Source organism: Cherax quadricarinatus, chromosome 79 (assembly GCF_038502225.1).
Source record: "Cherax quadricarinatus isolate ZL_2023a chromosome 79, ASM3850222v1, whole genome shotgun sequence".
Taxonomy (NCBI): domain Eukaryota; kingdom Metazoa; phylum Arthropoda; class Malacostraca; order Decapoda; family Parastacidae; genus Cherax; species Cherax quadricarinatus.
Window position 1 is genome coordinate 17,538,856 of NC_091370.1, and position 25,636 is coordinate 17,564,491.

Below are 25,636 nucleotides of genomic sequence, written 5' to 3' on the forward strand. Positions count from 1 at the left end.
CTCCCATCCTCCGTTTATATAGCAGGACATCGGTTACAAGTTCGAAAGGTGATCCCTACACCACAACAGTGTAGAAATTGCTGGCGATTTGGCCATCCAGCGAAATATTGCAGATCTATCGCCGAATGCCCAGTCTGTGGTGCCGATGACCATTCTAATACGTCTTGCAATCGATCTCCCTCTTGCCTTAACTGTCATGAGGCTCACCCTTCGTACTCTCGCCGTTGTCAGGTCTATTTAAATGAGCGGGAAATCCGTTACCTCAAAGAGACAGAAGGTCTCCCTTATGCCATGGCAGTTTCTCATCTCCGCCTCCAAGGGAGACTCCCACGTGTTTCTTATTCCCGTGTTTCAAAACGTCCCCCCACTTCTGGTATCCCATCTTCTACACCCACCTCTGTGGTTACCTCTCCCATAATCACTCCTGTATCTAATCCTTTTGCTGTCCTCGGCTCAGACGTCCCTACTTCAACGCCTCAGTCTAATCTCGCTTCTTCGAGTTCTCTCTTACAAGCCTCAGTATCGACGAGACCTCGTACGACACCTCTTCCCAATCGTCCCTCTACTTCTCAAAAGTCAAAAAAAGGTCCGGTAACACCTCCTACCCATCTTCCACCTCCTCATTTTACCCTCCCTGTCTCTGTCCCTAGTTCTTCCCCTCTCACTGGCTCAGTTACAAGTGCAGAGGTTCACCCTCCTCCTCGTAATGTACCTTCCTCCCCTGTTCCCTCCCAAGTTTCTTCCTCTTCTGCCACCTCCCAGGTTCCTGTCTCTTCTGTCCCCTGCCACGCTTCTCCAGTTCCCTCCACCCTTTCGCCCCCCCCTACCTTGGTACAGTCCAATACAGTTCCAATCTTTACTCATCCTCCCCCTACCATTCCCAATATTGTCTCCCATACGACATCTCTGAATTCCGAAACACTTGAAGCAATCTCTGAATATATTGCAGAGACCAAACCATCAATGGACACTGATCCACCTTCCGCTCTTCCTCTCTCCTCTGCTCCATCTGCGCAACTCCTTTCTTCACAGCGCACCGTTCCTTCGCTGCTTGAACATTTTCCACTGCCTCCGCATGTGGACTTTTCTAACCCTTCTAGTCCGTAGGAACCCTTACCTGCGGATTTCAAGTATCTTTATCATTGCCAATCATGGCCTTTTTACAGTGGAATATACGCGGCCTCAGGGGTAATCGGGGTGAGCTTCAGATGTTACTCTCCCAGTTTGCCCCTGTTGGTGTTTGCTTACAGGAACCAAAATTACACTCTGCTGTTATTTCTCACATCTCAGGCTATAATTTATTGTATTCTTCAGATCCTTTTCCTGATGGGACCTTTAATGAAAGTGCCCTTCTTCTCCGCACTGATATTCCGTACCATCAGCTATTTGTTCATACTTCGCTGCATTACACAGCAGCCCGTATCCACTTACATAGGTGGTATACGCTCTGTTCTTTATATCTCTCTCCTTCTCGGGCATTATCTATTCCGGATTTTGCCTTCCTTGTTTCGTCATTACCGCCACCGATTCTGTTACTTGGTGATTTTAATGCCCACCATTTCCTCTGGGGAGGGTCTCACTGTGATTCCCGTGGAATTCAGTTAGAGGCTTTTCTTGCCACCCACCCCCTCCATGTTTTAAATACAGGTACTCACACCCATTTTGATCCTCGGACTCATACTCTCTCTTGCATCGATCTCTCAGTTTGCTCTTCCTCCGCCGCATTAGACTTTACTTGGTCTGTTCTCCCGGACTTACATGACAGTGATCATTTCCCAATCATTCTTACTTCCCCTTCATATTCGCCACCTCTTCGCACCCCACGCTGGCAATTTAATCGGGCAAATTGGAACCTTTACTCACACCTGACTGTTTTTAAAGAGGTTCCTTCTTCGTCCTCCATCGATGAGCTTTTACACCTCTTCTCGTCCTCCGTTTTCACCGCAGCTTCTCATTCTATACCCCAAACTTCGAGCAGGCATTCTCAGAAATGCGTGCCTTGGTGGTCTCCTGCTTGTGCTCGTGCAGTACGTTTAAAACGCGCTGCATGGGGCAGGTACCGGTACAATAGAACCACAGAGCGACTCCTTGATTTTAAACAGAAGCGTGCGATCGCTCGCCGTGTCATCCGTGACGCTAAACGCACTTGCTGGCGAGATTATGTCTCCACCATCACCTCTGCTTCCTCTATGAGTGCAGTCTGGAAAAAAGTACGAAAACTGAGTGGTAAATATTCTCCTGACCCGGCTCCTGTTCTGCGGGTTGCCGGTGTTGATATAGCAAACCCACTAGATGTTGCCAATGAAATTGGCAATCATCTGGTCCGTATTTCTCAGGGACTCCATCTATGCCCCTCATTTCTTTCCTCAAAGTCTGCCAGAGAGTTAGCACCCTTGGACTTTTCTTCTCTCAGAGAAGAACAGTATAATGTGCCTTTTACACTTCAAGAACTGGAGGCAACACTCTCAGCTTGTCGATCATCGGCAGCTGGGCCCGACGACATTCATATTCGTATGCTACAACATCTACATCAGTCAGCCCTTGCAGTCCTATTACACCTTTACAATCTTATTTGGTCACAAGGAGTTCTTCCACAGCTGTGGAAATCCGCCATTGTTCTCCCTTTCCGCAAACCAGGCACTACGGGACATGAAACCTCCCACTATCGTCCCATTGCTCTTACCAGTGCAGTTTGCAAAGTAATGGAACGTCTAGTAAATAGACGTTTAGTGTGGTATTTAGAGACACACAACAGTCTCTCCACTCGTCAATATGGCTTTCGTAAGGGACGTTCTACCATAGACCCCTTACTGCGCTTGGATACGTATGTTCGTAATGCCTTTGCGAATAACCACTCAGTTATTGCCATATTTTTTGACCTTGAGAAGGCATATGACACAACTTGGAGGTATAATATTTTAGCCCAAGCCCACTCCTTAGGCCTTCGAGGCAATCTACCATCCTTCCTTAAGAACTTTTTAACTGACAGGCATTTCCGTGTTCGGGTTAATAATGTGCTCTCCCCGGACTTTGTCCAAGCTGAAGGTGTCCCCCAGGGATGTGTTCTGAGCACAACACTTTTTCTCCTTGCTATTAATGATTTGGCCTCTAGTCTTCCGTCAAATATTTGGTCATCACTCTATGTTGATGACTTCGCTATTGCCTGTGCAGGCGCTGACTGTCACCTCCTTACAGTTTCTCTCCAGCATGCAGTCGACCGTGTTTCCAATTGGGCCACCACACATGGGTTTAAATTTTCCAGCACTAAAACCCACCAAATCACTTTCACTAGACGCTCTGTCATCTCTGATCATCCTTTGTACCTCTATGGCTCACGTATCCCTGAACGTGATACAGTCAAGTTTCTGGGCCTCCTCTTTGATCGTAGGTTATCCTGGAAACCTCACATTACCTCTCTGAAGGCAACTTGTCACAGCCGGCTGAACCTTCTTAAAACCCTTGCTCATCTTTCGTGGGGAGCTGATCGTCGAACCCTCCTTCACCTACATTCCACCCTTATTTTATCGAAACTTGATTATGGTGACCAGATCTATTCAGCGGCATCTCCTGCTACTCTCTCTAGCCTTAACCCCATTCATCACCAAGGATTACGTTTATGCCTTGGTGCTTTTCGCTCTTCCCCTGTCGAAAGCCTCTATGCAGAAGCGAACGTTCCATCCTTATCTGATCGCCGTGATGCCCATTGCCTGCGCTACTATGTACGCTCTCATGATCTCCGCAATCCTTCCATTTATAGAATGGTCACTGATATTAGTAGACATTCTTTATTTGTTCGCCGCCCCTGCTTACTCCGTCCCTTCTCTCTTCGCCTTCATTCGCTCTTGTCTTCTCTTCAACTACCACCTTTCTATGTACATGTAGCATCTCACTTTTCCCTACCCCCCTGGGAGGTCCCAGCTGTTCGAGTCTGTTCTTTCTCCCTCCCTTGCTCGAAAGCCCAACTGTCTACGGTCGCTTCCCGCTCTCTTTTTCTTGACCACTTTCACTCTCATTCTCATGCCATTGCTGTGTACACAGATGGCTCTAAGTCTTCTGACGGCGTAGGATTCGCAGCAGTGTTTCCGGACAGCGTCGTACAAGGGCATTTACTATCTTCAGCTAGTATTTTTACTGCTGAATTATATGCCATCCTTACAGCACTTATCCGTATTGCATCTATGCCTGTGTCATCATTTGTGGTTGTCTCAGACTCCCTTAGTGCTTTACAGGCTATAAAAAAATTTGATACACCTCACCCCTTAGTCCTCCGTATCCAACTTTGGCTACGCCGCATCTTTACTAAGCATAAAGATATTGTTTTTTGTTGGGTCCCTGGTCATGTTGACGTACAGGGCAATGAACAGGCAGACACTGCTGCGCGGTCAGCAGTACATGACCTACCAGTTTCTTATAGAGGTATTCCATGTACGGACTATTTTGCTGTAATATCTTCCCACCTTCACACCCGTTGGCAACAACGTTGGTCTACTATGCTCGGCAACAAACTTCAGTCTATTAAACCGAGTATAGGTTACTGGCCGTCTTCTTATCACCAGTGTCGAGGTTGGGAGACTACTCTCTCCCGTCTTCGCATTGGCCATACTCGTCTTACTCATGGATATCTCATGGAGAGGCGTCTTGCTCCTCTCTGTGAGAATTGCCAAGCTCCATTATCAGTCAGCCACATTCTGTTGGACTGCCCACTTTATCAACGAGCACGCAGAATTTACCTCTGTCGTCGTCTTCGCCCCGCTGCTCTCTCTTTACCTTCCCTTCTCGCTGATGGACCCACCTTTCATCCGGACTCTCTTATTGACTTTTTGACAACGACTGACTTACTTCACAAATTCTGATACTTTCAGCCCTTTCTACTTGTATCTCTTGCTACCCTCTACCCCCGTACTATCCCCTGCCCCGCTGTTTTCTGTAACCTGCTGATCATCCCCCCTCCCTCCTGCCATCCAATTCCCTTGCTTCCTTCCCTACCCTGCAGCGCTGTATAGCCCTTGTGGCTTAGCGCTTCTTTTTGATTATAATAATAATAATAATATTATTATTATAATTTTAAACAACAATGGTGATGGTGCCAATCTCCATCTCGACCCATCAAGTTCCAATAATAATCCACATCAAATTTCATTACCAAAAGATAATATGAGAAAATCCTAAAATACAGTATGTACTGTAATAATTCTGGTATCTTATGATTTAAGCCTTCCTTAAATTAACACAGGTGCTGTATAGCCCTTGTGGCTTAGTGCTTCTTTTTGATTATAATAATAACACTAAAGTTTAAATCTGATGAAACATCCCTCAAGGGAGGCTTCTTGATGCTGGTGAGGGGCTCTTGATCTAGGGAATTGGATCTGTGTTCAGGTTCCCTGAATTAAGCTTGAATATCTTCCATCCCCCCACCCCCAGATGTGCTGTATAATCCTGTGGGTTTAGTGTTACTCCATGATTATTATAATCCTGATATAGCCCTTGTGGCTTAGCGCTTCTTTTTGATTATAATAATAATAATATAATCCTGATGAAACAGTAGTGCTTACACCATGATTGCATCCTGCACAATATGTTGACATGCATGCAATTTAGATTATTTACTAAATACTAAGCCTTGGTGGGAGATTTGAGTAAGTTGAGTGCACAAATTTCCCTATGAGGTAAGTCCAGTTTCTTGGATCAAGATCCACTGCCAGCATCAAGGCAGTTCCCTGAGGGGTCTAATTTTGTAACTAATCCATATTAAGATACTGTAAATGAACAGCTCTTTCTAATGTTTTTTCACTTTAAGCTAGAATTAACTATTTTTTTTGTGTTGTACATCTGTGATAGCACAAATATTGCTGTAACTATTTTTCTCTATACTAAGTTTTCTTAATGGATAAGTAGGTTAAAGTTTTTCAGCAGGAATAGGAGTATCTTGAATGAGAGTTGTCATTATTTGTAGAGTGTAGTCATATGTAAGAAGCTGGCTGTGCTGAAGTACTGAATCAAATATTATTTGACTTCAATCCCTAAAGGATCTTGAGCATCCAAGTCCAAAACTAGGAATGGCAGTGTTATTACATATATAAAATTTGAGAGTTGAGTAATATAGGACTGTTGCCTAAGTCTGCTAAAAGGTTTCAAACTTGCAAATAAGATATATGTATGTAGTATACTACACTTGTTTGGCTTTGATTTAAACTCTGGATGAAGAATTAAAAACTTCTTTTTTATATAAATTATGTATTATGTGAACCATATGGGTTTAGCATTTTATAATGAATATAAAAACAAATTATGCAATGGAAGGTATTGCATTCTACAGCGAGCTCATGTTATTTGTCTTAATTTGCCAAATGTCAATGACCTTTTGATATTTTTCCATTTTATCTTTAATATACAGTGTATCAAATTTCCACTGTGGTACAATTAGCCTTTCACTCCTCATTAATTATGATGCTTTGTAGTACAGAGTGCATCATTACAGATATAGATGAATAAATTAATATTTAAAAATTTAACTAATACTATTAGTATAGTACATGTATGGGTAAAAAGAGTATGATCTTTTGATGACTTAATTATGATTTCTGTATTTGTCTGGGAGTAACAAAACTCTCAAAACTCATCAATGATATATATCTGAAAATTTAGGTTTGTAAGTACAGTACAGTAGGTCATCAATTACCTGGCAATTGGTTATTTGGCATTTAGCATTAACTGGTGATCTAGTTTGATCCAGCACCTAAATATATAATGCTAAAAAATGTACAACAAAAAAAAAGGGATTATAAAATTTATTGTTCACTGATTGAATATCCAGTGTGTCCTCTTGTACAAGGAGGCCAGATAATCAGTGAGCTCCTGTACTTTGTCTAAATGTACTGTACAAAAAAATCATAGAGCTGGTTGATGTTACCATTGTGTTGATTGTTACTTTAATGTAAGAGAGGATGCTTTTATATGCCCTTTTTTCCAGTAAATACATCATAGCTCATCACATTCATCTGTTTCTTTCTTATGTAAAATTTCAATATACAAATCTGTTGGATTTGTTTACTAGTCCTCATCAGATAGTGCATAATGGGAGCTGTCATGATGTTTACTTAAACATTTGGCATTAATTTGTACCAATTGTATTTTAATATATACACACAACTGCAGTATCCCTTCAAGGGGGGTGCCTTGATGCCAGTGAAGGTCTCTTCATCCAAAGAATTGGAGTTAACCTCCCTTTCCTTTGATCTAATTTGATTCTCCTCCCATTTACCAAGACTAACTGAACTGGCTTAATGCTCCTCTCATGAAGTAAATAAATATTACTTAGCTTATTGGTAATAATGCCAACCTGTGACATTGGTACAATTTAGCAATTGTGTGTTACGTTGATTGGACGTGTTGATATATTACTACTTCGGCAGTTTTTCGTTAGTAAAAGTTAATTACAGTAAATTTTGCATTTTAATATCTGAATATTATTGTTTAGGAAGTACAGTGGACCCCCGGTTTACGATATTATTTCATTCCAGAAGTATGTTCAGGTGCCAGTACTGACCGAATTTGTTCCCATAAGGAATATTGTGAATTAGATTAGTCCATTTCAGACCCCCAAACATACACATACAAATGCACTTACATAAATACACTTACATAATTGGTCGTATTGGGAGCTGATCGTAAACTGGGGGTCCACTGTACTTGGCTTCTCAAAATGACCTTATCCAAGGGAACTTTTTTTCCTTAAAACCTTTAGGTTGGAATTTCCACACCCACCATATTACCAAAATATGAATTACTGGAAAATCATTGTTAACATTAACTCCACTTAAAATGTTTTACTACACTACATTTTCATATACGTATAAGGAAAGTGCTACACCCATAGTGCAAATATGCAGATTCACTTCCATCATCTACACCGCCCCAACATAATCTAACATTTGTAAAAGTCCCACCTTTGATGCTTTCTCCAACTTGTTTAACAAACTAATGCACCAACATTGATTTCCACTTTCCTCTTGCACTGACCCTCACCTCTGCTAACCCGTACCCTCTCACACCCATACCCCTTACTCATTCCTAACCTTCAACCCCCCTCCCCAATCAATGGAGGTTCCTTGATGCTGGTGAGGGGCTCTTGATCTAGGGAACTGAATCTGTGCTCCAGTTCCCTAGTTCGAGCCTGAATGCCTTTCATCCCCCCCCCCCCACTGCCCTACAGGCACTGTATAATCCCTACAGGTTTAGTGCTCCCTCATGATAATAAATCCTAACCTTCACACACAACTATTTCTGCATGACCCTTGTGGGTTTAGCACTTTAAAACACCCATACCTATAGTGGTTATACAGCACCTGAAATATAATCAGATTTGATCCAAGGAAGGGAAGGACAGGGCCATTTACTTGGATTAAGAGCCCATCACCATCCAGTAATCTCCCTTGAGATTACACAGTACAGTACATAGAAACAAATGCTATATTACATTATTAAAGAATTGTAAAATTATTCCATGAAATAATACATTTACTCAAGGTGTTTAGTGCTTCATTTTTTATGATGATAATACCCAAGGTGTAGATGCCTTCACCCTGTCAAGGCCATAGATGTTAACACCGCCATTCAATAACAGGTTAATTAAAGTTATTTACAAGGTAAGAATTTAATAAAACTGAATTTGGAGTCATTTCTCTTACTAAATAAGAGTCACAAATATAAGAATATTTCAAGACATAACAAAATTAATAAACTGTAAAGTATCACTATAATTTTTTTAAAGTAAACCAGACAAAAAAATATCAGTAATTTATATTAAAACATAACTGACCAGTTCATCAGCAATTTCCTATCTATTGTAAAAATTAAATACAACTTCAAGTTTGCATTTAACACAAAAAAATCTTACATTACGTAAAAATTTGTCATCTCGTAAGTACACTTTCAAAGTTTCTCAAGAGATGGATTGCCTATTAACCTTCAAGCCATTTATTTGAAAACATTGGGAAACCATGATATGCAGGTATTACAACTGTATATATGATAAACAAATGCACCATTAATTGCATTACAAATGATCAGACTGTATGAAAATGGCAAAAAGTCTTACTACAATACAGTATGTCAAACAATATAAGCTCATGTATCTAACATGAAATTCAGACAATTTAAACCACAACACAGAATTTAAATTAATACTAAGTGCTAAACCCACAAGAGTCATATGGCACTGCAGGGTAAGATGTACTAAAAGATGTATTATGCCAGATCAGAGGCAGCGAGAGAAAAAAGGATGCTGGAGGCAACGTCAGGAAGGGTGGTGAGGAGTGCTAAAGGTAGAATTTTGAAATGGCAAATGTTACTTAGCTCTGTAACAGGTCTCAATGTACTGAGTAAGTGACACACTTGGAGCATGAAAGCAACCTCTATCATTTTTCACCTTTGTTCTTCTCACACTGGCTATGGTAGCACCTGCAATGTGAAAATATTATTATTATATAATTTAACTAGAGGTTGAAGTTAATCACTGAAGGACAATAATTTTACCTCAATATATTGTCAAAAGTACTCTGCCTTTTTATTATAAGCTAACCATTTCATAATTTTTTTAAGACAAGATCAAAATTTAAAGTATGACTAGTAATAAACTTCAATGTTGAACTTTTTACATGACTGTGTCTGCTGGTCAGCAATGATATGGCCTATGAACTACAAAATACAGAATGTGCATTGTCTCAAATTGGTTATCTCTGATATGAGATACTAAATTTGGAGGTACAAAGTATGTTTACACAAGAGAACCCTTTAGTTGTAGTGGAGCTAATGAAATGGAAGACATTGAAATACCAGAGAGGAGGTAAAGCTGTTGCTATTGGATTTAAAGAGGAAAATCATGATCAGATAAGAAAGCACCATGCCTCTTAAAAGAATATGTAGACAAGTTTTCCATGGGAAAATTTTAGAGACTGCTACAAGATCCCCTTGAGATGCACTGATGCTGATGGGGAGGGGGGTGCTTGCTCCAAGGAAACAGACATCCTCCCTCTCCTTGGATCAAACCTGAGTGCCTCCCATTCCCCAGGCACTATATGACCACTGTGGGCTTAGTGTTGTTCCTCTAATTAAAATGAAAAAAAAAAAATACTCCAAGACTGTAAACTACTGGAAACTTTTTATACCACACTAAATACTGAAAACAGGATATAAATAGCTAATTACAAATAGTCATACAAAGTACACAAATATTCACACCATAATTTTTTGGTATGTCATTTCTATCTTTTATGATAGTCTGTGCACTTATGATTTTTCAAAATAACTTACTAGAACACTGTTACACAAGCCCAGACTTGGAAGTGATACTTAAAGAAAAAAAAATAATTTCACTTACTTTTGGAGCTCAGAAAATTATACTGACAAAGTGCATGCAGTAGGAGTCGCTCAAAGCTAGTCAATTCCTGAGTGATGTAGACCGTGGAAGGATCAGATGTAAATAATGCCACGACCTCCTCTTCAAGGTAAGAAAGAATGCCCTGCACAAAAAAATAAATTAAGTACCTTACTGTAATAATATCTATTTAATAAAACTCACCTATGGGTGATCACAGTACTTATTACACTGAACTAACCATAGTGGTTTAGTGCTTCTTTTTTATTATAATACGTACTATAATGCTACACTCTGATTATAATAATAATCCTACCACAGTATATATTATGGCAGACACCTTTATATCATAAAAGCAAAATGCTTTGTTAGAAAAAGAATAGCTGGGGACCTATATGGTTCCTAAGCAACATTATTTTACACAATGGTAGGATTGCTAGCATCTTTCTGTCTCAAACTATAGCCCTTGTGGCTTACCGCTTCTTTTTGATTATAATAATAATCTGTCTCAAACATGCAAGATGACATGTACATCTTGCTACTTCTACCTACACTTAGTTCATACTACACATGCATGTATATGTATGTTCATACTAACCCATCTGAGTTTTCTAGTTTTCTTAATAGTCCTTGTTCTTATATTATTTCCTTTCATCTCCGTGGGAAAGTGGAGAAGAATACCTCTTCTGTGAACCATGTGTCGTGAAAGGTGACTAAAATGCTGGGAGCAACGGGGCTAGTAACCCCTTCTATATAAATTATCATACCTAAAAGTCTTCAGGATTTCACTACAATAAAGTAAATTGGGCAACAAATGGAAATTTGATACTTATAAAAATTAATGACCATCAATAGTGGCAGGAGGATTCTTTCTGCATATTATTCCCCCTCAAGGGAGGTTCCTTGAAGCTGGTGAGGGGCTCTTGATCTAGGAAATTGGAGCTGTGCTCCAGTTCCCTGAATTGAGCCTGAATACCTTCCACCCCTTTCCCCCATGATTATAATAATTATAATAATCTGCATATTTTCCATAAGCCAATGCATACACTGTTTAAAAGTGCATCATGTCAACCTGTACCTACATGAAACAGTCTGCTTTAACTCTCAATTTGCAACGAGTTGCAAATACATAATTGAAAACAACTTCTTCTGCATCTCTTCTTGATCTAAATGCTTTTCTTCCAGCAAAGTAATTATGCAAGAGTAATACATAATAAATCACTTTTTTGGGTTATCCTAGTTACTTTACACATATGCTGCTATGTATGATAATCTATGTAACTGTATTTGTGTATACCTGAATAAACTTACTTAATGTTTACGACATATTGCTCTAATCCTGCAGTATTAGTATGCTCTTAATTAGTGACAACCTGAATTACATTTCTTCTAGATTGTAATACAAATAACAATAATCAATCATGTCAAACTTTCAAGACAAAAAGGTATAACACTCACTGTTCCATATTAATGAATTATTTTTTTTTTTATCACACTGGCCGATTCCCACCAAGGCAGGGTGGCCCGAAAAAGAAAAACTTTCACCATCATTCACTCCATCACTGTCTTGCCAGAAGGGTGCTTTACACTACAGTTTTTAAACTGCAACATTAACACCCCTCCTTCAGAGTGCAGGCACTGTACTTCCCATCTCCAGGACTCAAGTCCGGCCTGCCGGTTTCCCTGAACCCCTTCATAAATGTTACTTTGCTCACACTCCAACAGCACGTCAAGTATTAAAAACCATTTGTCTCCATTCACTGCTATCAAACACGCTCACGCATGCCTGCTGGAAGTCCAAGCCCCTCGCACACAAAACCTCCTTTACCCCCTCCCTCCAACCTTTCCTAGGCCGACCCCTACCCCGCCTTCCTTCCACTACAGACTGATACACTCTTGAAGCTATTCTGTTTCGCTCCATTCTCTCCACATGTCCAAACCACCTCAACAACCCTTCCTCAGCCCTCTGGGCAACAGTTTTGGTAATCCCGCACCTCCTCCTAACTTCCAAACTACGAATTCTCTGCATTATATTCACACCACACATTGCTCTCAGACATGACATCTCCACTGCCTCCAGCCTTCTCCTCGCTGCAACATTCATCACCCATGTAAGAGTGTTGGTAAAACTATACTCTCATACATTCCCCTCTTTGCCTCCAAGGACAAAGTTCTTTGTCTCCAGAGACTCCTAAGTGCACCACTCACCCTTTTTCCCTCATCAATTCTATGATTCACCTCATCTTTCATAGACCCATCCGCTGACACGTCCACTCCCAAATATCTGAATATATTCACCTCCTCCATACTCTCTTCCTCCAATCTGATATCCAATATTTCATCACCTAATCTTTTTGTTATCCTCATAACCTTACTCTTTCCTGTATTCACTTTCAATTTTCTTCTTTTGCACACCCTACCAAATTCATCCACCAATCTCTGCAACTTCTCTTCAGAATCTCCCAAGAGCACAGTGTCATCAGCAAAGAGCAACTGTGACAACTCCCACTTTATGTGTGATTCTTTATCTTTTAACTCCACGCCTCTTGCCAAGACCCTCGCATTTACTTCTCTTACAACCCCATCTATAAATATATTAAACAACCACGGTGATATCACACACCCTTGTCTAAGGCCTACTTTTACTGTGAAATAATTTCCCTCTTTCCTACATACTCTAACTTGAGCCTCACTATCCTCGTAAAAACTCTTCACTGCTTTCAGTAACCTACCTCCTACACCATACACCTGCAACATCTGCCACATTGCCCCCCTATCCACCCTGTCATACGCCTTTTCCAAATCCATAAATGCCACAAAGACCTCTTTAGCCTTATCTAAATACTGTTCACTTATATGTTTCACTGTAAACACCTGGTCCACACACCCCCTACCTTTCCTAAAGCCTCCTTGTTCATCTGCTATCCTATTCTCCGTCTTACTCTTAATTCTTTCAATAATAACTCTACCATACACTTTGCCAGGTATACTCAACAGACTTATCCCCCTATAATTTTTGCACTCTCTTTTATCCCCTTTGCCTTTATACAAAGGAACTATGCATGCTCTCTGCCAATCCCTAGGTACCTTACCCTCTTCTATACATTTATTAAATAATTGCACCAACCACTCCAAAACTATATCCCCACCTGCTTTTAACATTTCTATCTTTATCCCATCAATCCCGGCTGCCTTACCCCCTTTCATTTTACCTACTGCCTCACGAACTTCCCCCACACTAACAACTGGCTCTTCCTCACTCCTACAAGATGTTGTTCCTCCTTGCCCTATACACGAAATCACAGCTTCCCTATCTTCATCAACATTTAACAATTCCTCAAAATATTCCCTCCATCTTCCCAATACCTCTAACTCTCCATTTAATAACTCTCCTCTCCTATTTTTAACTGACAAATCCATTTGTTCTCTAGGCTTTCTTAACTTGTTAATCTCACTCCAAAACTTTTTCTTATTTTCAACAAAATTTGTTGATAACATCTCACCCACTCTCTCATTTGCTCTCTTTTTACATTGCTTCACCACTCTCTTAACCTCTCTCTTTTTCTCCATATACTCTTCCCTCCTTGCATCACTTCTACTTTGTAAAAACTTCTCATATGCTAACTTTTTCTCCCTTACTACTCTCTTCACATCATCATTCCACCAATCGCTCCTCTTCCCTCCTGCACCCACTTTCCTGTAACCACAAACTTCTGCTGAACACTCTAACACTACATTTTTAAACCTACCCCTTACCTCTTCGACCCCATTGCCTATGCTCTCATTAGCCCATCTATCCTCCAATAGCTGTTTATATCTTACCCTAACTGCCTCCTCTTTTAGTTTATAAACCTTCACCTCTCTCTTCCCTGATGCTTCTATTCTCCTTGTATCCCATCTACCTTTTACTCTCAGTCTAGCTACAACTAGAAAGTGATCTGATATATCTGTGGCCCCTCTATAAACATGTACATCCTGAAGTCTACTCAACAGTCTTTTATCTACCAATACATAATCCAACAAACTACTGTCATTTTGCCCTACATCATATCTTGTATACTTATTTATCCTCTTTTTCTTAAAATATGTATTACCTATAACTAAACCCCTTTCTATACAAAGTTCAATCAAAGGGCTCCCATTATCATTTACACCTGGCACCCCAAACTTACCTACCACACCCTCTCTAAAAGTTTCTCCTACTTTAGCATTCAGGTCCCCTACCACAATTACTCTCTCACTTGGTTCAAAGGCTCCTATACATTCACTTAACATCTCCCAAAATTAACTAAATTAAACCAGACTTTGTGGTCATAGTCATTTCTAGACAAAATGAATTATATTACCCATTACAGTCAATGCATTAATAACTAATGAAAAATATAATTTTTTTTTTCAACACCCCGGCTGTCTCCTGCCAATGCAGGGCGACCCAAAAAAGAAACACTTTCACCCTCATTCAGCACTTTCACCATCATTCACACATAATCACTATCTCTGTAGAGGTGCCCACATATGACAACTTACCAGGGGCAAATGCCTTTTCTTGAGCAGAGATTTCATTTGTGGTTTCAGCAAGCCAAACCGTTGCTCTTCGTTACAAGCAGGATGAACACAACGACAGTCACTCACTTGTGACACACCTACAGATCATGAGAGGAAGTGCATGTAACAATGACTATTATACACTACCTGCTACCAGTCCTTAACATACTGAGAAAACAAAATTAAAATGGATTTAATGGGCAAGCACAGGCTACTTAATATACCCATTCTCCAATCACAGAAAAAACCTTCATAATGCATATACTGAAAAATAAACAATACTGGTAAATTTTTTGAAGAAACTGCAAAGAACATAAAGGCACAACACCGTGGCTGGAGCAATGCACAAATAACCCGCACATTGGAGAGAGAAATTTACAATGACATTTTGGTCCAACTTGGACCATTTGAGATACTGTAATTGATCTCTCCTAGTAATTTATTATTACTCAAGATACTGTACAACAATCAATGCAAACCTCCCCAAAACAAATATATTCTTAAGCTCCTAATACACTACTCAAAAAAGTATACAGAATAGCTGCAAAACAAGGAAAATGAGAGATTGTAAAAAGCTGAAGTTTTGTGATATGAACGTGATACCATATACATGTACTGAAAGATGAAACAATATGATGAAAATAAAGTAGTACTCTAGTGAGGCTAGGAAAAGAAAACTAATAAGATCTTAAGAATAACGTGGGAGGATGGAGTCAAGTATCTGAACGAGAAACAAGACGTACATATCACCACAGATACAATAAAAAGAAAAATACCACAGAGATTACATAAATAGCTAAAAAATTCAGTATCAAAACATTTCTTGCAATATTTGGATTAACTAACCAGCTTCTGAATGGTCCTCAGACGAACTTTCAGCATTAATCGGCACCTGAGTAAAGGAGAACCCACTAACAGTCTTGCCATGTCTTTTTTGGTCCTTTGGACGAATGGCTTCCAGGTAGACCTTTTGCTCATTCTCGTCCCGTGCTATAAAGTACTGCCACACCTGCAATACCCACGTTCATGAGGACAGCCCTGCCAGCCTTTTATTTTTTAAGGTTCCTGTTTAGTTACAGTAGTTTTTCTTCCTAAAATACAACAATTATAAGAGAAAAATATAAAAAGGAAGTGATAATTTGTTAACAAGATTAAAATGATAAATAAAGAATGAAAACTATTTGTAAGCTACCTTTGATATGTACTGGATGCATGTGGTGAATTTAAGATTTTAGCTAGGTGAAAATGTATTAATTTTTCTTTGCCTTTTCTTTGTGTGTATTATTTATCTTGACATTAATAGAGTTGATTTTTTTCCAGTATCATGCAGTGAGCCTTCTATGGTGAATGTAAGCATGTTGGTCATCAACCTTTTTTTTTTTTTTTTTTTTTTAACAAGTTGGCCATCTCCCACCGAGGCAAGATGACCTAAAAAGAGAGAAAATCCCCAAAAAGAAAATACTTTCATCATCATTCAACACTTTCACCTCATTCATACATAATCAGTGTTTTTGCAGAGGTGCTCAGAATACAACAGTTTAGAAACATATACTGTACGTATAAAGATACACAACATATCCCCCCAAACTGCCAATATCCCAAACCCCTCCTTTAGAGTGCAGGCATTGTACTTCCCATTTCCAGGACTCAAGTCCGGCTATATAAAAATAACCGGTTTCCCTGAATCCCTTCACCAAATATTACCCTGCTCACACTCCAACAGCTCGTCAGGTCCCAAATACCATTCGTCTCTATTCACTCCTATCTAATACGCTCACGTACACTTGCTGAAACCTGTTATATATTATTTTTTGAGTTCATAATTTATCATTAGTTAAGAATACTTCTCTATGGGGAGGTGGAACAGAATTCTTCCTCCGTAAGCCATACGTGTCGTAAGAGGCAACTAAAATGCCGGGAGCAAGGGGCTAGTATCCCCTTCTCCTGTATACATTACTGAAGTTAAAAAGAGAAACTTTTCTTTTTCTTTTTGGGCCACCCTGCTTTGGTGGGATATGGCCAGTTTGTTGAAAGAAGAAGTTAAGAATATGTACTTGGATTTGGATTTGAGATGACAAAAGTGCTTTCATACTGTTCAGAGCATGCCTTCTATCTTCAGATTATGTTAAGAGATTTTATTGTCATCCTTTTCAAGTTTGATCTTTCTAAGTACCACCACGTAGTTGCTTGCTTCCTCTCACTCTGCACCTGCAATTTCACACACTTGCCATTTTTGTTCATTCTACTCCATTAATAATTCCTTGCATATACCCCATATTGCTAGCTCTTCCTTGCACTAATCTAGGCTTCCTTGGCTCCAATTATTATACAACTGCTTTACTGCTCTAGTTCCTAACTGGGGTATCTCACTGCTGTGTACTGGAGATGACCTATTTGTACATATACCAGCTGAACTATGCTTGACTCCTATGTTAAATTCGTCATCTAATTTTTATAGATTCCAATTTTTGTAGTACATATACATTCTATGATACTTCAGACATTCTACCACTAAGTGAAAAATTTACAATATTCCTTTGGCTTCTTATTCTCCCAGTCGATAAAGGCATCATATATAACAGGGGTCTCTTTTCTCAAATATTTTTATGATCTTGTGTGTGGTTATCACATTCCCTTTTTTTTCTACTGCCTACCTTTTATTTCCCTCTATCTTTTTCTTAATAACTCAAACAGGCATTTCTTAAATCTGTGAGCAATTTCCTAACATGTCTCGTCTATTTAAGTTCATGCAAAATGAATTCCTGTATTTTGGCCATTAGGAGCATTCTTTAGTAAACAGGAATGTATGCCATATAATTTAAAAATCCCACATTAATTAGTTACAAGTTTCTGGTCTCTAAACTGTAATCAGTTCAAAGCAAAAAGCCTGAGAGGAAATATGGCAGATTATTATTATTATTATTATTATTATTATTATTATTATTATTATTATTATTATTATTATTATTATTATTATTATATATTATTATTATATATTTAGAGGAAGCACTAAACTTGTAGGGGTAATACTGAGGCTGAAGAATAAGAGAATCAGGTTAATCGAAGGAAGAGAAGGACAAGTCCAATTCCGGAGGTCAAGCGCCTTTTATTAGCATCAATAACAATAATAGCATAATAAAAGTAATTACCCGCATATTGTTGTAATCAGTGTGGAGCTCTGTGAAAGCACTATGGATCTTGGGTTTTAAGTCAGAAATGCTAAGCTCCTGACTTTCCTCAAACTCATCCTCCAGAAGTGTCTGCAAGGCTTGAGCTGTCAAGAGACCAAATGCAAAAAACTGAAAGTAATAAATTCTTAACATTTATTTTGCAGTTTAATGAACATTCTTCACAAAGAACAAAAGGCACAATACCATGACTGGAACAATACACAAATAACCTACACATAGGAGAGAGAGAAGATCATGACATTTTGGTCCAATTTGGACCACTTATGAGTCACTTGTAAATGGTCTAAGTCAGACCGAAACATCGTCATAAGCTTTTCTCTCCTGTGTGGGTTATTTGTGTATTGAACAATAACATCATCACAAGAATAGTCATCAAACTGAGCAGTAACTACCAGACAGAGTGCTTTGTACATGAACATACAGCAAAAAGAACCAACTCAGATAACGGAAAAATCAGCAACAAACAATTTTGCCAATAATACGATTATTATACATTTTCTGCTTTTTATTGCATTTCAAGTGATTTACTATTATATGTTTGTCTTTAGTGTAACAATAATAAAGCACTTTCTTTCCCATCCCTTCCCCCACAAAGGCATCTTTGAGTTATTATAAGTTAATACGTATATGATAATAGATTTTTTTTTTTTTTTTCAACAAGTCGGTTGCCTCCCACCGAGGCAGGGTGACCCAAAAAAGAAAGAAAATCCCCAAAAAGAAAATACTTTCATCATCATTCAACACTTTCACCACACTCACACATTATCACTGCTTTTGCAGAGGTGCTCAGAATACAACAGTTTAGAAGCATATATGTATAAAGATACACAACATATCCCTCCAAACTGTCAATATCCAAAACCCCTCCTTTAAAGTGCAGGCAGTGTACTGTACTTCCCATTTCCAGGACTCAAGTCCGACTATATGAAAATAACTGGTTTCCCTGAATCCCTTCACTAAATATTACCCTTCTCACACTCCAACAGATCGTTAGGTCCCAAGTATCATTCGTCTCCATTCACTCCTATCTAACACGCTCATGCACACTTGCTGGAAGTCCAAGCCCCTCGCCCACAAAACCTCCTTTACCCCCTCTTTCCAACCCTTTCGAGGATGACCCCTACCCCTCTTTCCTTCCCCTATAGATTTATATGCTTTCCATGTCATTCTACTTTGATCCATTCTCTCTAAATGACCAAACCACCTCAACAACCCCTCTTCTGCCCTCTGACTAATGCTTTTATTAACTCCACACCTTCTCCTAATTTCCACACTCCGAATTTTCTGCATAATATTTACACCATACATTGCCCTTAAACAGGACATCTCCACTGCCTCCAACCGTCTCCTCGCTGCTGCATTTACCACCCAGGCTTCACATCCATATAAGAGTGTTGGTACTACTATACTTTCATACATTCCCTTCTTTGCCTCCATAGATAACGTTTTTTGACTCCACATATACCTCAACGCACCACTCACCTTTTTTCCCTCATCAATTCTATGATTAACCTCATCCTTCATAAATCCATCCGCCGACACGTCAACTCCCAAGTATCTGAAAACATTCACTTCTTCCATACTCCTCCTCCCCAATTTGATATCCAATTTTTCTTTATCTAAATCATTTGATACCCTCATCACCTTACTCTTTTCTATGTTCACTTTCAACTTTCTACCTTCACACACATTCTCAAACTCATCCACTAACCTTTGCAATTTTTCTTTAGAATCTCCCATAAGCACAGTATCATCAGCAAAAAGTAACTGTGTCAATTCCCATTTTGAATTTGATTCCCCATAATTTAATCCCACCCCTCTCCCGAACACCCTAGCATTTACTTCCTTTACAACCCCATCTATAAATATATTAAACAACCATGGTGACATTACACATCCCTGTCTAAGACCTACTTTTACCGGGAAGTATTCTCCCTCTCTTCTACATACCCTAACCTGAGCCTCACTATCCTCATAAAAGCTCTTTACAGCATTTAGTAACTTACCACCTATTCCATATACTTGCAACATCTGCCACATTGCTCCTCTATCCACTCTATCATATGCCTTTTCTAAATCCATAAATGCAATAAAAACTTCCCTACCTTTATCTAAATACTGTTCACATATATGCTTCAATGTAAACACTTGATCTACACATCCCCTACCCACTCTGAAGCCTCCTTGCTCATCCGCAATTCTACATTCTGTCTTACCTCTAATTCTTTCAATTATAACTCTACCGTATACTTTTCCTGGTATACTTAGTAAACTTATTCCTCTATAATTTTTACAATCTCTTTTGTCCCCATTCCCTTTATATAAAGGGACTATACATGCTCTCTGCCAATCCCTAGGTACCTTCCGCTCTTTCATACATTTATTAAACAAAAGTACCAACCACTCCAACACTATATCCCCCCCTGCTTTTAACATTTCTGTCATGATCCCATCAGTTCCAGCTGCTTTACCCCCTTTCATTCTATGTAATGCCTCACGTACCTCCACCACACTTACGTTCTGCTCTTCTTCACTCCTAAAAGATGGTATACCTCCCTGGCCAGTGCATGAAATTACCGCCTCCCTTTCTTCCTCAACATTTAAAAGTTCCTCAAAATATTCTCGCCATCTACCTAATACCTCCCTCTCCCCATCTACTAACTCCCCTACTCTGTTTTTAACTGACAAATCCATACTTTCCCTAGGCTTTCTTAACTTGTTTAACTCACTCCAAAATTTTTTCTTATTTTCATTAAAATTTCTAGACAGTGCCTCTCCCACTCTTTCATCTGCTCTCCTTTTGCACTCTCTCACCACTCTCTTCACCTTTCTTTTACTCTCCATATACTCTGCTCTTCTTATAACACTTCTGCTTTGTAAAAACCTCTCGTAAGCTACCTTTTTCTCTTTTATCACACCCTTTACTTCATCATTCCACCAATCACTCCTCTTTCCTCCTGCCCCCACCCTCCTATAACCACAAACTTCTGCCCCACATTCTAATACTGCATTTTTAAAACTATTCCAACCCTCTTCAACCCCCCCACTACTCATCTTTGCACTAGCCCACCTTTCTGCCAATAGTCGCTTATATCTCGCCCGAACTTCCTCCTCCCTTAGTTTATACACTTTCACCTCCCTCTTACATGTTGTTGCCACCTTCCTCTTTTCCCATCTACCTGTTACTCTAACTGTAGCTACAACTAAATAATGATCCGATATATCAGTTGCCCCTCTATAAACATGTACATCCTGGAGCCTACCCATCAACCTTTTATCCACCAATACATAATCTAACAAACTACTTTCATTACGTGCTACATCATACCTTGTATATTTATTTATCCTCTTTTTCATAAAATATGTATTACTTATTACCAAATTTCTTTCTACACATAGCTCAATTAAAGGCTCCCCATTTACATTTACCCCTGGCACCCCAAATTTACCTACTACTCCCTCCATAACATTTTTACCCACTTTAGCATTGAAATCCCCAACCACCATTACTCTCACACTTGATTCAAAACTCCCCATGCATTCACTCAACATTTCCCAGAATCTCTCTCTCTCCTCTACACTTCTCTCTTCTCCAGGTGCATACATGCTTATTATAACCCACTTTTCACATCCAATCTTTATTTTACTCCACATAATCCTTGAATTTATACATTTGTAGTCCCTCTTTTCCTGTCATAGCTTATCCTTCAACATTATTGCTACTCCTTCTTTAGCTTTAACTCTATTTGAAACCCCTGACCTAATCCCATTTATTCCTCTCCATTGAAACTCTCCCACCCCCTTCAGCTTTGTTTCACTTAAAGCCAGGACATCCAGTTTCTTCTCATTCATAACATCCACAATCATCTCTTTCTTATCATTTGCACAACATCCATGCACATTCAGACTTCCCACTTTGACAATTTTCTTCTTCTTATTCTTTTTAGTAATCATTACAGGTCTCATAAATTAGAAAGGAATTATTATAGGAAAAAAAAAACAGTAATAACCAGACAGGATAATAATGCTAGTGTAGCCATTACTAACTGCAAATAAAATATACGAGATTCACCTGTTATTTTTCCATGATCCAGAGATACAAAGAAAAACCAGTAATTCTACTAGAATGCTATATATGCAATACTCTTCTTCTAAACTCCCAGGGCAGGATGGTAATACTGTTCCTCCCTCCATGGTTGCTACTTACTAACCTATTACCCAGTGTATATTTACACAATACGTACATGTATTTAAAAATAATCTTCCTATGGGTACCAGTAACTCATGGGTAAAAAATAGGGAGGGAAAGACCTGATGAGTTATCTGTTACTGGTTCTAAGGATAATCTTCCCTACAGCCTGGTCTCACACCAGGCTTCCTAGGTTGGGATGGCAATACTACAGGATTAAGAGCTATTAAGAAGCACATAAAATAAAGATATGTGTATATTGAATGTGAGTAGAAGTTTATACAATTTACCTGTCATCATACATATTCATGAGAGAGAAAAAAAGATCAGCAATCCTGCCTGAATGCAAACAAATTTCAATTTCACACTCATCTGACAGATCAGTAGTACCTCAAAAAAATATAATTTTTTTTAAATAATTATATCCTATTTATGGAAGGAGACACCCTTCTAATACAGTACATAGGGTGCCAGAATAATGCACCCTGCCAAAAATTCTGAATATAGGCTTGTCCAACCCAGCCACAATTTATACTTATCAATTTAAAATTTATACATAAAAATCTCAATTCAAGATAAACTAAAATTTCACATTCACATATCTAAATATCACATCACATGTCACAATAATTTCTGTAGACTATTTTTGTGTAAATTCCAGCTCTAAGAAGGACAGCTATAAACATTTCTACAAAAAGATCAGAATACAGGTCACAGACAAAAAAAAAAATAAATGGAAAAATGGCAAACTTACCTTATTTTGCAAAATCTATCACACTGCACAGAATCCACACAAACTCACTGTTATTAGATCTTCTAGTCTTTCTTGCTCCAGCATGCACATTCTGATGATGGTATTCCAGGCGCTGAAAAAGCTGTCGTGGATCACGACGACGAGGAACAAACACTGGAGGCTCACTATCTATGGACTCTGGCTCTGATGGTGGTGTAGCTGGCTGGCTGATTCCTAATCTGTATAAAGCATACAAAAACTCTTACTGTCTATATATGGTACAATACTTCATTGATTTAAAAAGACACATGAGCAAACACTAGGACATATTTATTATAGAGAGAAAACGTTTCGGTATTTTTATGTACTATACCATATACATGTACAGTTTAACTATGTACCATTTCTTACAAAAGCAGGGCGACAAAAAAAAAGAGGAAATACATTCACCATCATTCATGGATGCCAGTGATCTCACTGATGTTCCCAGGTCATTGATCTACACCTGGAGGGTATACCTAGAGGTATATCTAGAGGTATACCCGGAGGCTTTACCTAGAGGGTATACCTCGTTCAGTCAGGAGTGTCTAATATTCACTTACTGGTGAATTTTTTTCTATATAAATTCTGTAAAATTAATGGCTAGAACTAACCTAATATCATTTACAGAACCTAACATATTATACATTTTTGGAGAGAAAGCACTAAACTCATAGGGGTCATAAATCCCAAGGACTGAGAGATAATCAGCTTCAATCCAAGGGAGCACATCTCCACTTCCTTGCATCAAAAACCCCCTCACTGGCACTAAGGAACCTCCCTTAAAGTGCTAACCTAACTTAACCTAAAACGCAAGTTAAGTAACTCGTGGTTATTGTTCACCAATTCACCGAGTCTGCCGCCTGGACAACTTCGACAACTTGGGTTTTCGGTGAATTTACCAGATACTCGACTCATTTACTATGAAATGTATCGCATGCTAGTGGCTTGATTTTATTACATGTAAATTACATTACCTGTATACTGCAGAAAAGAATATATTTATTATTATTATTCTAAGTATTGACAGTGGTTGGCTACTATATCCATGGGGAAGCTCTAAATTCACAAGGGTTATATATTTTCAGGACCCTAATGGAAATAAGCCACTTTGACTTTTTTGGGTTACCCTAAATAATTTACACTATGTATGATAACTGTACTTATGTGTACTTGTACCTAATTATGATTATTATTATAATCATTACTAAGCGCTAAACCCACATGTACCTAAACTTATAACCCCCAAAAACCGAGACCCATACGGGTCAACCCACCATTATTATATCAGTCATAGGGATGTGCTAAACCCACAAGGATCAAACAGAACCCAAGGAATGACTGCTAATTAAGCTTGAGTGAGGGGGGAGTAGGTGCCTTCCTTGGATCAAGAGCCCTCCAGCTGCATCACTTTTAACTCATAATATTGATCAATAAATTCTTACTCGTGTAACATCTAACTCACGGCCATTAATAACATTACTTCTGGCCCATTTTAATATACAACACCCATTATTTTGTGAAAAACTATTAAATAGGCCTTTATTATTATTATAATGGGGGAGTGCTAAACCCGTAGGGATTATACAGCGTCTGGTGGGAGACGGAAAGCATTTAGGCTTAATTCAGGGAACTGGAGCATAGATCCAATTCCTCGGATCAAGAGCCCCCTCACCAGCATCAAGGAACCTCCCTTGAGGGGATGAAATAGGACAGAGGACAATATCAAGACCTTCAAAAGGTCACTCAAAAAGTTACGACTAAAAACGTTAACTTACGTGTTAACAGACTCCTCACTGAAGCTAATTACTGGAGTCCTCTTAACCAGCTTCCTAATGACACCCATGATGCTTAAAACTCTGCAAGATGGGACAAAATAAGGAATACGTGAGAGGATTAGAGGTACTAGATGGCAGTGTTAGTGCCAGGTGGTGTGTGAGGCTGCCACCAGGTGGCTCCACTTAACAACCACCTGTCCTTCATATACTGTTGCTATTATGGGCAAAGGCTAAACCCGTTAGGGTCATACAGCACCTGGAGGGGAGGGGAAAAGGGTCGTCAGGTTTGACCCCAGGTAAGGGAGGGTTGGTTGGAATTCCTTGTGACGCACCGACTTTCTTGGGTTATCCTGGGTGGCTAACCCTCCGGGGTTAAAAATCCCAACAAAATCTTATCTTATTTATTTATTAACAATTTGAGCACACATACAGAGGTACAAAAAATACAGATAAGAGCAGTATGCCAAAGCCACTTATACTATGCATCTTAATAGCATCAAGACGATGGAAGGAACCTCCAGCTTCCTCCCTGGACGGTATCTCCAGCTTCCTCCCTGGAAGGGACCTCCGGCCTCCTCCCTGGAAGGGACCTCCAGCCTCCTCCCTGGAAAGGACCTCCGGCCTCTTCCCTGGAAGGGACCTCCAGCCTCCTCCCTGGAAGGTATCTCCAGCTTCCTCCCTGGAAGGTATCTCCAGCTTCCTCCCTGGAAGGGACCTCCAGCTTCCTCCCTGGAAGGGACCTCCAGCTTCCTCCCTGGAAGGGACCTCCAGCTTCCTCCCTGGAAG

General features: G+C 39.3%; 1 protein-coding gene across 1 annotated transcript; it reads right to left on the bottom strand.

Annotated features, from left to right (window-relative positions):
* Positions 1 to 8,634: 8,634 nt before the first annotated feature.
* Positions 8,635 to 25,034, bottom strand: LOC128702812 (R3H domain-containing protein 4). The gene is made up of 7 exons (XM_070101992.1): positions 24,851 to 25,034; positions 23,103 to 23,272; positions 18,070 to 18,194; positions 15,767 to 15,929; positions 14,903 to 15,018; positions 10,379 to 10,520; positions 8,635 to 9,459 (listed from the first exon to the last, which is right to left on the bottom strand). The coding sequence occupies exons 1-7, from the start codon at positions 24,916 to 24,918 to the stop codon at positions 9,347 to 9,349; spliced, it is 897 nt and encodes a 298-aa protein (XP_069958093.1). The 5' UTR covers positions 24,919 to 25,034; the 3' UTR covers positions 8,635 to 9,346.
* Between the last annotated feature and the right edge of the window lie 602 nt (positions 25,035 to 25,636).

Bases quoted from the DNA above. Each gene is read 5' to 3' on its own strand.
- LOC128702812 (XM_070101992.1), bottom strand. From the start codon at position 24,918: ATGGGTGTCATTAGGAAGCTGGTTAAGAGGACTCCAGTAATTAGCTTC. The intron at 23,273-24,850 runs GTAAGTTAACGT...TGCTTTATACAG, and splicing joins AGTGAGGAGTCTGTTAACAC to ATTAGGAATCAGCCAGCCAG. The intron at 15,930-18,069 runs GTAATTACTTTT...TGGGTATTGCAG, and splicing joins CTGATTACAACAATATGCGG to GTGTGGCAGTACTTTATAGC.